We start from the raw sequence: 14,822 nt of genomic DNA, 5'->3' as shown, positions 1-14,822 counted from the left end.
TAGAGTTGATTGAATAAATGAATGTATGAATAAATGAAGTAAAAAAATCAATCTACTTTTTTAAGTTAATAAGTGTATATTCTTATACCTAGAAAGATAATATTGATTAATAGTTATTTATTCTTTAGTTATTTTTATTAATATTTTTTATTAGCTATTTATAGAAATCATAATAGCCAACCAACTAAATAAATAAATAGCTAACTAACTATCAAATTTGCTTATCTTTTTAAGACACAATCAAAAATAACTTTTAATTATTTAATTATTTTTTTAACTTATTATCAATAAAATTCATAATTATTAAATCTATTTAAAATTCTAATTTATTTATTAAATTATTTTGCTTTATAAAAAGCTCAATATGCTTGATTGATAAGTAATTAGCTAACTAATTTATTGTAAATAAGATATAAATTATTTATACATACATAAATATTTAACTACAAATAAATCAAAATCTATTTTATAATTGAATCTGTACATGAATTTAATTGCATTTATTAATCAATCAAATCAGTCCTTCTTTTCTGATTATTTCTTTCCATTTTCGCTGCTTTCATTATGCGCTTCATTATCGTGTTCTTCACTTTCATTATGATCTTTTTCTTTACTTCTGAAGTTTTGTATAGATAGACTCTTTCCAATGGGAGTAAAATCAACAGGCTTAAGTTGCAACTTGTTTTCGCCTTCACTCCTATCTAAACATTTTTTAATATATTTCTCTAAGGCATCACAGTCGTTTTCACTTTTTCTTCTTATGTAAATAATGTAAAAGAGAAGATTATAGCAGTTATGTTCCATATATATGTGATGATACCAATCTTCATCACTGTTAGCTTCAACAAATCTACGGCTTAAACCCTTTTGAATAAAGTAAATATAAATGGTAAAATAATTTATTTAAATAATTGTAAATTACACAAATATAGCAAGTGTCTGTGACAAGAGCAAGCAATTCTTATCTGTTATCTCTTAACTCACCAAATGTGTCGAGAATGATACCTATTATTAAATAGCTTTAAATATGAATTAATTTAAGATTGAAATATTACCAAAAATCATCTAAATAAAGAGCATATTAATAACTATAAAGAAAGTCAAATCAAAGAAGTAGCGAGACCAAAAAGTGTGTTCATCATAGTCAACTGAACGTAAACTTTCAGCTATACCACCACCATTTTTAAGACCTTACTTTATTGTTGAAGTGATGGTTAGGATAAATGTATCACCTATGGTTCCATTTTCAGGCTGATAATCGCCTTTAAACGATTGATTACCTATAATACCATAAATGTACATGATAACCAAACCTAAAAAACTGAATTTAAGCAAACTGAGAGCATTTTTAGTGATTGAAGAGATGACATTTTGCAAATCTTCACTTCTCTTTACTATATCTAAGAGAAGGAAAGCATAAATGAGATTGTTGGAAAAAGCGAATCCTGTTATTATCAAATAACAAAGATTGTATATGTTTTCTTTATCAAAGCATACTAATAAAATTTTAACATATAAGCTTGATTTTGCATTTTTAATTGAAAGAACATTATATAGTTTATTCGCTATTAAGTTGTACACACTACTAATACTGTCATCAGGAAAACCTGCATTCTTTTTATGCCTTTAAATAGTTTCATAAACTTAGCTCTCTACATTTCTATAAACTGAAATTGGGAATCTTTCAATTGCACAGCTTACTAAGATAGCAAAACTAAGTATTAATTAAATATAAGATACAACTACAAATGTATTTTTGATATTTTCATTGTTTGAGCTGTTTGCAACATCGTTATCAGTCTCTTCTGTGTAACCAAAAGTTGCAAGAGTAATTATTGTTAAAGCCACAACTAAATAGTAAGATATTTATTTATATAATCTCCATTTATCTGCAACATAAGAGAATATCTATATATTTTAAATGAAATTTTAATTTATAAATTTAATTAGATATGATAATCTTTACTCCCCATTATGATATTTTTTATTTGTGAATCATTTATTCCTCGTAGTAAGTAGCGTGATCTATTAAAAACATTAATCTTTCTGTATCTGAATCTCTATCTGACTCATAAACCTTTTTATTAAATCAATTACAATTTTAATTATTAAATCATCAACGTTTATATTTTATTTTGAATCTTTATTGTTTTTTTTTATATAATTTTTACCAAGTGCTTTTTGATGTCAGGAGTGAGATATTTTGTGTAAAATGGCTTCTAGAAGTACACTTTTTTAAGAATATCATGTTAATTTGATATTTCCACAGAACCAACAAAATTTTTAAAGAATTTAAAGTAATCTCTGTTTTTATCCTTTACTAAATATGAGTCATCAACATGCTCGTCAAAAATATGTTGATATTTTGACTTTCCTGTAAATATATTTTCATTAGTGTCTTTTTACTAATCATTTGGTTCGTTATTTTCTAGAGTAGCTATATCCTTTAGTATCTAATGAGCTAAACCCTTTGAGAGCAATTTACGTGCACTAAATTTATCAATTTCTTCGTTAATGTTTTCTTAAGATTTTTTAGGACCTTCCTCTTCGTCTTGTTCATTTTAATCCTTTTCGCTATCATCATCTTATTCTTCATTAGTAATTCCAGATTAACCTTTCGAATTAGAAATAGCTCTAATTGAATTATTACGAGAAGATTTTTATTTTCTGATATTCTTTAATACTTATTGATTTTGTTTCTTTTCATCTATTTTTTCTTCTTATGGTTTAGCAGAAAGACCAAAATCTGATAAATCTAAATTTATTTCCAAATCTTTCTTCTCATCTAAATGGAATGCCAACAATTTATCTTAATAGTCTGGGAAAGCGTCTCTAATGTAATAGAAGAAAATAAATACATTAAAGCCAATTGACATGATTAGCTGATCGATTAATGTAACTTTTCCTTCAATGCAAAAATCTTCACTACAGAATATTTTACCATTATCATCATCGTCATCATCATTATCTTAGCTTAAATGTTAGCATACTTAACCCATCTGAACATAATCTTCTTTTGGTTTGATTCTCTATTCATAAATTTGATCAATCATCCTAATTAATTTATTAGTTTAAACTTAATCAAGCAAAAATTCGAGATGCTCGCTCTTTGAAACACCACTGACTATTGTAAGAATAAATTTAATAGCACTCTAGAAAAGTTCTAAGTTCTTCTTTAAATTAGCTGTGTAATTTTCAAATCTTCTTAATTCATCTTTTGTAGGATTTACAATTTTTTTTTGGGCAAAGTTGAAATTGTTTCTTATAATTTTTTCATTTAGATAGATGAACAATCTTTTGTTTTAAGCTATTTTTTTTTTAATTTTTAAATAATTTAAATGGAAAAAAATTTATTGTTTTAATTTAAATGAATTGATTTTATAAAATGATATTTTACCAACACAATCAACAACTTCTTGCTACCCACTAATACACTCATTTAATGTATCAATACACTGGATAATAATATTCTATTTACGACCCATTTGCAGCAAATCATCTTCGAGGAATATAGAAAGGAAGGTTGACACTTCTAATATGACATTGTAATTAGAAATTTAAGTCGTTTCATCCTCAATCTATTTCATCAAAAAGTATTAGAAATCTTCATTTACATTTTCACAGAAAAGCTAAATCAGTCTAAGAATCTTTAAAGCAAGAATTTCAAATTCAGTTGGGATATTTGAAATAGCCTTTTAATATTATTAGATTTATTAATGAACGAATTTGAAAAATTCCCAATAAGATAAAAAATAAAAACCATTCAATTAAATTTAGTTAAATCTAAACTCTTTTTTTAATCATATTATGAAAGTAATAAAAATGGTTATAAATATAATTTTTAATCAAAAGAATAAGTAAAGTTATTTACCTATTAATCAAACATGCCCTTAATTTGCTAAGTAATTTCTTGATTAAAGAAGTTTCTTAAGAAAGAAAAGAAATCAACTAGACTATCGGTATTTTTCTTAAGATAATTGAGAACACAATTTTATGCAAATTGATTACCTCTATTTAACATACAAATCATAAAAGTCAACCCTTCTTAAAGCTCATCATATGTAGAAGTAACTTTGATTAAATTTAAGGCATGAATAAATATCTCCTATCCTGCAACCTATTTATTAGTAAATTTAAAAATAATTATATACTCAACCCTAAAAATTAAGAATGAATATTTTAAAAATTTCTATCTAATTAATTAAGGTATTTTAATTTTAATAAAGAGTAGATGATTAACAGTATTTTTTTACTTAAATTTATTTTTTGAAAACAAAAAAAAGAAAATTTTGTTCGACTGAAGGAAATAAAATGAAAAAATGACAAATAAATATAAATATAAATAAATATGAACTAATCTTAAAATTAAGTATATGAAAATAATAAAAAAATAAAAGTTAAAAATATAAAAAATTACTTCTGATTGACAAAGTTGAAGGAGATCAAATTTATTTTTAGCTCTTTTTCTCTCTCTATGGTGAGTAGAAGTGAGTTAACTCATAGTTAAATCATCTATTTAAACAACTTCAAGCAGAAGTCTAACAATTTTAACTAAATAATATTTTTTTTCTTCAAATACTTAAGAAAAGAGTTGAATATAAGATTAGAAGATTCTTCTTTGGGGATTAATATCTGAATTTGCTTGATATGTAAATTTTTCTTCTTCTTCTAAATCTTGAAGCTCTTCCAAAAATTCATCTTCTTATTCATTTGGGTTATCTATTCCATAAATATTAAGCTCTTATTAGATATCTCTTAAAAATAAAGTAATTTAGGAATCAACCATCATTCTATCCAAGCAAAAGAGCTCAACTTTTGTTAGTTCTTCTTCTTCCTCTAAATCGTCATAACGAGCAACATTTGAGCTTTTATCTAGAATCGGATTAGGATTAGAGATTCCATTAATTTTATTATTAAGTAAAGTCTTTGATTTATTAAAGAGAGGTGATTTATCTTCTTTTAAATCTTCATCGTTTGATTTTACATATACTTCATAGTCAGCAATACAATTATCTATATCTTAAGAGTATTTACCCTTCAAAGCCTCTAGTCTGTAAGGATTAGATTTTGCTTGTAATAAATCTTTTTCTACTTCTTAGTCTATGACAGACTTCTTAAGGATATTTAACTAATCTTTGATATTTAACTTAATGATTTTACTAAATTAAATTTTGATAAAATCAATTTATGCCTACTATGAACGTGCTTTCTTATGACTTAATATTATATTATTTACTATACTAAGATCAACTGGATCTTAGACTGCTTCATTTTTAAAAGATTTAGTGGCTAACTAATACAAAGTACCCATAACTTACTTTGCTTAATCCTCTAAGTCTTAGGCTTAGCTATGAATCTTTTTTTTAGATAAGCTATTTAAAGAAAGTTAATTTTAATATCTTTCTTCGTAGTTGCAATATTTCTTGAGTATATGATTAATTTAACTAGGAATAAAAATAAGCTTTTGCACATTTAAAGCTAGATAAAGAGCCTTCGTTATAGATTTAGTATCATGGAAATAAGTGTAGAACTAGTATAAGAATTCTTATAGTTTTATTCTCTTTCTAACAAGCTATAATTTAAATTGTTTTTAAACTTCGATCTATTCCAAATCTTTAACATAATCTGCAACATTAATTTCTTATTTACCTGCATTATTGTTTTCTACTGCTTGCTCTTAATTGTTTATATTTAATTTAACAACCTAATTCTATAAAAGTAAAAATTAGATATTAATTGTTTGTTTGTTTTTAAAAAATTTTAATTTTGGTACATAAAGCTAAATTAAAAACTTAATAATCAATGTAAATTAGTTAGTTTTTACATATATCCAAATGTAAAAATTAATAATTTTCTAGTAAATTCATTATGTATTTTTTAAAATTTGAATAAAATTTTTGTATTAGTTTCTTTTTAAAAATAATTAATTGATATGCTTCATAGTTCGATAGACTAAAAAAGATAAGTAATTATTTATAAAACATATCCAGAAATCATTTGTTGCTAATTAATTTGGTATTTAGTTAAATTAGTGGAAATAAATAAATTTTAAGTTAAATTAATCTAAAATTTGTTTACTTTTTCTTCTTTGTTCTTGTCAATAATAAAATGAGTTCCACTTTTCTTTGGGTTACCAATCGGAATGATGTCTAATACATTTCTCATCAATTCAAAATCTACATATGTTTTTTGCTGGATGCTGATAACTTTAAATTCTTTTTCAACGATTTCAATTTATTCATAGAGTTTTTGTAAATAGTTTCCAATGAATTAAAAGTTACTAAGGACTGAACCTTAATAATCAGCATCCTTCTAATCACCTACTAAGATATCGCTAAACTCATCAAAACTATCAATAACGAAGTGAATAACACCTTCTTTAAATAAATATTTCCAATATTCACTTACATCTTTTACAATGCCTTATTCTTAAATATTTTCTTAATCATCATTCTTTTTTTACTAAAAATATATTTTTAAAAAATTAATTAACCTCTAATTCTTGGTTTTTTTAATATAAAAATGCAAATTACGTCGTCTGCCCATATAGCTTTTTCATAATCCTTATTTGATTTGAAAATTTTATATTTATTTCTAGTTACATTATCTCTTAATCCCTTCACTTCCTAACCTTTTTCTTCGTTATGGATTATCAAGCCTTGTAAGTATTTATAGGAGGTTGTTACAGAGAGTATTGGTATTATTTCAGAAGTTAGTATATCGTTTAGCTCAATGTTTGAAATAGTTTCATTTGAACTGTCTTTTTCTATGTCATAAACCTATTTTAGTTTCATTAATTAAAGCTTAAAAAATATTAATACTTACTTTATTCACATAAGCTTCGAATAGACATTTTAAGTAAGCTCTCTTCAACATAAAAGGTGAATACTGACTAACAATAATAGCTTTAAGTGTATCGAACATCACAAATCTCTGAATTTCTTAAATACCAATTTTGAAGTCCTTGCAACAATATGCAAGTAAGATAATACCTTAAATTAATTAAATTTATTTAAATTTAAATCAAAAAGAAAAAAAATCATTTTATTTATTTATGATTATTTTTTATTTATTTATTAAAATAGTTTTAGAATGGTAAGCAGATATTTGATAAGTTTTAACTCATAAGTATATTTGAGAGCTTATTAGGAATAAAATGAATTATTTAGTAGATTACCTTAAGTATGCAGCTTGAGCTTAAGGTATTCAGGTTGAGATTCAAATTTTATTTAGAACCTTGTTAAATAACTTTCAATGATGGGCTAAACAATATCAGTTAGCACTCTTTTATGCATAAAATTATTTAAAATTTAAAGCTAATTAGATTAGATAGGCTTTTTATTATGGGCAAAAGTTAAAGACTTCAAAATTTTGAAGTATTGAATGAGTGCCAAGCATTTTAACTCATCCACTCCAAACCTATAAATTTTATATTTCATTTGTTTCCAATTCTAATTGCTGAATTTATCTTTGCTAACATTAAAAGGATTATTTTCTTCTATTAAATTTATTATTTGATTGATAATATCTTTTATTATAGTACCATCGTCTTTTATTTCTTCAAGTAATTAAATGCAAAGTTTGGAAATCTGAATATTTTAAAAAATGTATTTTGTTTTAATTAATTTTTTAAGAATTTCTTTAATATTTTATTTAATCAACTGATAATTAATTATTAATCAAAAAAATAAATACTTTTATAGGCTAAATTGGAGTTTGTATTTTATCGCTTAGTTTTTCTGGTGTAGCTATAAGTGTGTTAGGAACAAGACATAAATTCATTATATTTGTAATATAGTCCAATAATTTGCGTTTATTTGTCATATTATCTTCAGTGTAATGCTCAAAGAATTTTATTAATTTCTAATTTAAAAGTAAATAAATTGTTTCAAATAATCAATATATTAACAAATTAATTTACTCTGTAAAATTCGATGAATACTGAATTGTATTATGGGACTTTATCAAGTAAATTTAGCAAGTATTCAGGTATACGAGAGTGCCTAAAAATATTTTAGAGCTATAACTTGTAATGTTATTGCTTATTTTTTGTTCCTTCTACAGCAATTTTCTTTGAAAAGAGAGAGATGCAGTAGTCTATGGCAAGGTTTAGTTGGTCAAAACTCTATTCTAATTCATTTATTTTTGTTAATTTTGATTCATAAATTTTTTCCTCCTCCTCGTCTTTTAGATCTTTTACTTTTATTTCAAAGAATTTATCTTTTAGTAGCACTTCAAGGAATTAGAAATACTAAATTGTTTTAAAAACCATCAATTTAATATCTTAGGGTGATCTTTAAGAATTTTAGTTATTTTCTGTTATGCCATTCACATCTTTGTAAATTTCTATTTCTTATAAATCTTCAATGATTTCAACTTCTAACATTTAATTTTGCAGATCTTTTAGGTAATCGAAATTCTTAATCAGAGTTTTGAACATTGTCTACTCAAGGATAGGATCTCTCTTTAAATACTCCAAAGTCTGCATTATGAGCACATTTAAATTAACTCCGTTGCTTCTGTTTATTTTTTATTAATCTTCTAAAGAAAATTTGAATTAGTAAAAAAACTCTAAGCTGTCATCTGTAAAGTATTTCTTGGATTATATGACTTCCACAATATATAAGTACATATTAAGCTTCGTAATTATATTTACTATAGTAATTGCTTCAATAAAAATCTATATTTACATTCAAATTTAAACAAATAAATATATTTTTGTTGTAGTTTTTTATTTCAAAAATAAATCTTACTTTAGTTGTGATTAGATCATCAAAGGAATACTCGAGATTATATCTCATGAAAGCATAAATCCAATTCTAATTGAATCTGTCAGCTTCAGCAGCATTCTTTCTTTTGTCTTTCTTATGAGCAGCAGCAGCTATTTCAGTTAAGTCATTTTAAATAGCTACATTTTACATTTCTTCCTTATATTCAATCAAAGCCATGAAAATATTTGGAATCTAATTAGAAAAAATGGATGGAATAAATAAATAAACAAACAAACAAAGAAACAAATTTTAGAAATATTTAAAATAATAATTAATTACAATGTCCATAATTCTTTAATTCTATTCTGGAGTGTTATAACCTAGATTTATACGTGTTTTTACTATCTTAAGCATCTATAGGAATGTTTCCATCATAAATTTAGAGAGCTTTGCTTTGTCTGCATTCTAATATTAAGCAAGGTTTAAATTAATAATTTAATTAAATTAAAATTGATAAATTTTTTACAGGATTTTACTGTAAACTAATTTCGTGATTCAATTTTTCTATAATTTTGTTTCTTTCTTCCTTAGTATAAATAGTTAATTCTTCTTAAATTCTTAAAGATGATATTTGATGTCTTTTTTCTGGATTTGTTTTAGATTCTCTATACCATTATTCTTCTCTATCCACAATACACTTAGCATATAATTAAAGGAGATTAGAGTCATTTTCTTGAGCTTGCAATGAATTTTTATCAACCAACTTTTAGTATTCATCTCTGATGGAGTTTTTTGTTTCTTAATTAACTACGATTTCTCTAAAAAGATGAAATGATGGTTATTTCTTAGGATCAAAATCCTTAAAATCTATATTTTGGAAAACGAGATTATGATATCCTGTTATAGGAGTGAAGGGAGATACGTTTAGGATAAAACTGTCATATAAATTTAAAATGCTTTTGTATTATCTTAAATGACTTCCATCTATTTTCTTTGATTGAAGACATTTGTATATAAAATTCTTAGTTAAACCTAATGTTTAGAGACATTTGATAGATTTCATATTTCTTCCAGCAGAAAGTAGTGAGTATAAGTTAAGAACTTCTAAGACATAAACTTCATACTTTTCAATGCTTTACTAGAGCTGAGTGTTAGTTTTACCTTTTACTTGAGATCCATTTATATGATCAAAAGGGAAGTGATTGATATTCTCATCATCTCTTACAACACCCTTCTTTCCAGTGTAGTATAAATCTTGATTATCATTTTCGAATTTACTTTTATTTGAATCTATTTGATTTAAAAAATTACTTTTGATAAAAAATTTAATCAATAAAAGTTTACTCAATAAGTTAAATATTATATAAGGAGAATCTTATTCAATTTTAAAGCTAAGCAAATGAGATTTTTTCAAAAATCCAGTATATTTTCTCTCTCTTTACTTTCCTGAAAATTTAACACGCTCATTACCATTTGCATCGTCATCATCGTCATCCTTAAAGCGCCTTGGCTAGTTAAAGAGTAGTTTTCTTAAGGAATTTTGATACTCAGTAATTGGTTACTCTAAATGGTCAGTAATAGATAAACAAAGCAGCTCGATGATGAATGTTTACTCTTGAACATTTGCGGCTGAAATTTGTTAAATTTTACTTACCCATTTTTTCATATTTTCTACATTTTGTTCTTTTTGGTCACCATCTACATATCTTGTTGCTTCTTTGAGAAGCATTACTACTTCCGATTTGTGAAATTTTATTTAATTAAATAGGAAATTGTCTTTTTGCATTTTGAGGACAAATGAAGAGCATTGAGAGTTTCCTTGAATGCATTTAATTAGTATCTTTTTAATTTTTATTTTTTTTAGTTTATTTCAAAAATTTATATAAATAAATTTACATCATAGAGCACACTAATTGTTTTTAAAAGTTTTATAGAAGCAATCTTTTAAGCAGTTCTATCTGGAATACTGTTGAGCTTGTCATTTATGTTTTTTTATTCTTAAAATTGATTCTAATTGTCAATTTCGCAATGGCAGTATATTTTATAATGAATGAGTTTCAAAGTTAAAAGCAAAATCTCTACTATACCAGCATCTAGTAAGATGCGTTATCTCTCATATAAATTTGTATCTGGTTTTAAAAAATCTTCAAGATTTTCAATACTTTGATAAAGTTGCTAGACATAATTATACAAGTATTTTTGTTATTCAAAGGCTTTAAAGTACTCATAATACCACTCCTCATTGCTACCTGGATTCTTTTAGATTCTATTACCCCAATGAAGCAAAAAGATGTAGAAATTCATTAGATAAGGGAATAGACTTGAGACTCTATCAGCAAGATTTCTAATTAAAGTTAAAAAAATATAATAATCTGCATAAATTTCTGAGAATTTTACATTAATTTAGGATCCGCTCTAATAAATTCGAACTCTATTTCTCCTCTTTTATCTTTTTTAATATTATAAGAAGATATTGTATTCACAATTTTAGGTTTTTCTTCAAGAAGCCTGCATTAATTTCTCATCAAACCTAACTTCTTTGCTGATTGCTTCCCTCTTTAATTAAAATAATTAAACTCATCCTCTTCATTTGGATCCTCTTTAACCCTGAGGTACATTGTGTGATCAACTAGAGATTAGAGAATCTTAACAGGTTATTGATAAACAAGAGTATTCTCTATAAGCTATAAAACTCTTTTAGGCTTGATCGAGAAAAAGGTCTTATCTAAATTACCTTCTAGAGTTAAATCTATTTCATCGTTATCATTCAAATAGAGATAGAGTCCAGTCCATATGTTTTTAATACGATAGTTATCATCATGGCTTGCTAATGATGAATCAAAGTTTCTTTCCCTTTAAATCTCCCAGAGAGTTTCGATTCTTTTTTCATCTTCACTTGTATCAATAAAAAACTCATATTAAGAAGATATATTTTTAGTGTAGTCTTCTACTTTTAACACTTAAATTTCTAATCCTTTTCTTTGCTTAAAATCGTCATTCGTTTCTAACTTTAATTCAACTCTTTTCATTTAAAACTGAGAGTCATTTTCTTAAGATTGATTCTTTCTCGCAACTCCAATCCTACCCTTAACGATTCTTATTTATATACAATCAAATTATTTAAATTTATTTAAAAGATTAATTAAATAAATAAACCAATCCATAATTATTATTAACTATCTATCTTAAATTACCTGTTGTATATGTAAACAACATCACCGATTTGAATTGGTTAATTTTCCTGCTATTCCATTTGTTCTGAACGCTCTTTTTGTTCGTTTACTCCTAAATATAAGCTTAATTTCATTGAAGCAGAACGATCAGTGCAATTAACTTCAAGTCCTTCATCAAATAAATCAGTAACAGCTTCAGTGTTATCATCTGAAGAACTAGATTAGCTTTATTGTATATTAATCCAGTAATAAGGGTTCTCAGAGCTGTATATGCTGATTTATTCTTTATACATTACGGGTTCACCGGTTTTTTTAGCATTATTAGAAGAAGTAATTATAAAGTTAGACCATTAGCTTGGAATTTCTTCTAAGCTTAGCTAATTATAACAAATATTTATATAAATTATTATAATAAGTGTTATATCAATGCTTATTTACCTCTCTGCAGCAGTGCTCATATGCTAATACGTCAGGATTTAAGGTGACAATGCATTTGCTATATATATGTTCTAATTATATTTCTTATCCATAAATAACATTTGTTCCCATCTTATGTTAATATGCTCTTTAGTTTTCCTCTTGCTCTTCCCTCATTTTCTGCTCAATGTCTGTTAATTTCTGTTGCTGATTTTTGCTTTTGTATGAAGATGATTTCATGTTTTTTAACTCAATATTGTACAAGTTTTAATAATAATATTTCTTAGAATTTGTCACCCTAAATAAACATTTTCTAAATTATAGAGATGCTTTCTTATTTAGAATTTATCTTTTGTAATTCGGGTCATTACTCTAATTGGCATAGCCTTATTTTTCATCTATATCATCAAAATCATCACCCTCGCCATTTACACTTTATTACTAATTAAAATGCTCTTCGCTACCAGACTTAATAATATTTCCCACAGATACACATTCTATCTTATTACCAGCAATACCATCACCTAAAAATATATATATTTATATGTAGATTAAACGTTAATTTAATTTATTAAAGAATCAAAATATCTAAATAAAAGAAAATGATATTTGTTCATTTATTAATACTAATTAAAATTATTTTCATTCGTATATTCTGTATTGCATTATATAATTTTATTCTTTATTATTCGTATTATATTATTTTTCGTTTTATTTATCGCATTTTATTGAATATCCTAAAAGTATTTGAACATTTTTTTACCTGAAACAATTCCCTTAGATTGCTCTCTGTAGTACTTAAAATATACTATATCACCATATTTTAAATTGATGTCTTATGATATTCCCTCCTTTTCTTCTCCTTGTTGATCTTCTTTTTCTTCATTCTCCTAATTTCTAAAAATAGTGGGCTACTTCATAAGACTTCCTAAATTTTTAAAGTTAAAACCATTATATTATTGTTTGAATAATTTAGTTATACTTTATTTAAACAGCTCGAGCTTTGCTTTTTTTTATTACTCCAAAATATCTTTAGGAGCTAAAGAATGACTTTCTAATATACCATCTTCATTGGTTTGATGCTAATTTGAATGATCACTTATAAGTGCTTATGCTTATGGGAATTGTCTAATAGTATGAAATAAATTCTTATCGTTTTATTAATGCTCATCTATGTTTAAACCGCTCATCGGAGTATCCCTTTTTTTTGAATAATAGATTTAAGAGAGAAGAAAAAAAGTATTTTATGACAAAAAGTAAAGAGCTGAATTAAAAAATTTACCTTTCTTGAACGAAATTGTTAATCAATTTGCTTTATGTTGGCGAACGAGACTGAATAAAGACAATATTTTAATTTGAAACTTATTTGCTCATCGCTTTAACTACTAACTATTTATTAAACTTAAACTGAAATGTATTCTTTAGAATTGGCTTTCAATCTGTAGGACACAATCAGTGTTTTACTACTTATCTATAATAAATGAAATGTTTTATAATTAAAGGTATTTGTAAATCCTGCAACCTTATAAGTTAGCTTATTTTATATGTTTTTTGTAATATTTAAGATTATGAGTCTGTCTGTCTATAAAATCTTTAATTAGTTTAACTTAACTAATAATTGAAATGAAAATTGAAATTAAGATTGATTTAGTATTGTTAGAAATTATAGTATCAAAAATATACAAACAAATTTATACAAACTAAAATGTAGTTGTTGTATTTAGTTCTTTCTTTAAAATCATAAAAATATTACTAATAACAATAGGTTTCTTTACTTAATAATTAATTATTTTTAAAGGAGTTATCATTTTTACAAACAACTAAATTTCAAAAAAAAACTTAAAAATTCATCATTAGATCTATTAAAAAAATTATAGCAATCTATTTCATTTGATTATAATAAAGTTGTGTTATTAATTTTTAAAAACGATATTTAATTTTTTATCGAAAAAACAACAAAAAATATTTTGTTAAAATATTATTTAATATCAATCATATTTTTGAATTTATTTATCAATCAATCAAATTTAACTTATTAAATTTAAGATAAAACTAAAGAAGTAAAACGTGCTCTTATAACCAACAAGAGGAGCTGAAGAAAAAAAAGAAAGAAAAAATTAATTTAGGTAAAATTAAAAGAAAAAATTATTAGCTCTGATTATTTATTAATCGCTAATTTAATTAAGTATCCTGTCTAGATTTAATATTTTTATATTAAGACATTTGTAATCAATAAACAAAAAAGCTTAATTAAATTTGAAAAATCTTTTCTAAAGACAGACAGACAAACAAACAGATATTTTGATGATATTTTAGGGTAAAATAAAGATAAATAAATTAAACAGTAAAATTGATAATTTCTCAAATACAAAAATTAAATTAAATATAATGAGGAAATTAAGCATTAAAAAGAAAGAAAGTAATCAAGCTTTTATGAAATTCTATCTAAATAATTTAATAATATACTAAATTCATAAATATTTAAAATCTTATTATTATAAATTGATGAGTTGGCTGAATT

General features: G+C 24.5%; 1 protein-coding gene across 1 annotated transcript; it reads right to left on the bottom strand. All coding sequences in view use genetic code 6, as the record gives it.

The window, feature by feature from the left end:
* Positions 1-516: 516 nt before the first annotated feature.
* Positions 517-13,675, bottom strand: TTHERM_00454060 (cation channel family protein; the record flags this gene model as incomplete). The annotated part of the gene is made up of 25 exons (XM_001013405.2): positions 517-864; positions 923-1,005; positions 1,056-1,908; positions 1,967-2,077; positions 2,172-3,307; positions 3,398-3,692; positions 3,872-4,117; positions 4,418-5,710; positions 6,079-6,462; positions 6,534-6,779; positions 6,826-6,992; positions 7,178-7,589; positions 7,696-7,863; positions 7,922-8,680; positions 8,754-8,963; positions 9,051-9,176; positions 9,238-10,001; positions 10,056-10,551; positions 10,608-11,055; positions 11,109-11,807; positions 11,906-12,261; positions 12,323-12,825; positions 13,065-13,229; positions 13,284-13,501; positions 13,584-13,675. The coding sequence occupies 25 exons, from the start codon at positions 13,673-13,675 to the stop codon at positions 517-519; spliced, it is 10,578 nt and encodes a 3,525-aa protein (XP_001013405.2).
* Between the last annotated feature and the right edge of the window lie 1,147 nt (positions 13,676-14,822).

This window comes from Tetrahymena thermophila, assembly GCF_000189635.1.
Source record: "Tetrahymena thermophila SB210 genomic scaffold scf_8254686, whole genome shotgun sequence".
Lineage (NCBI taxonomy): Eukaryota > Ciliophora > Oligohymenophorea > Hymenostomatida > Tetrahymenidae > Tetrahymena > Tetrahymena thermophila.
Note: the sequence above shows the minus strand (reverse complement) of the source record. Positions and strands in the feature narration are given on the sequence as shown.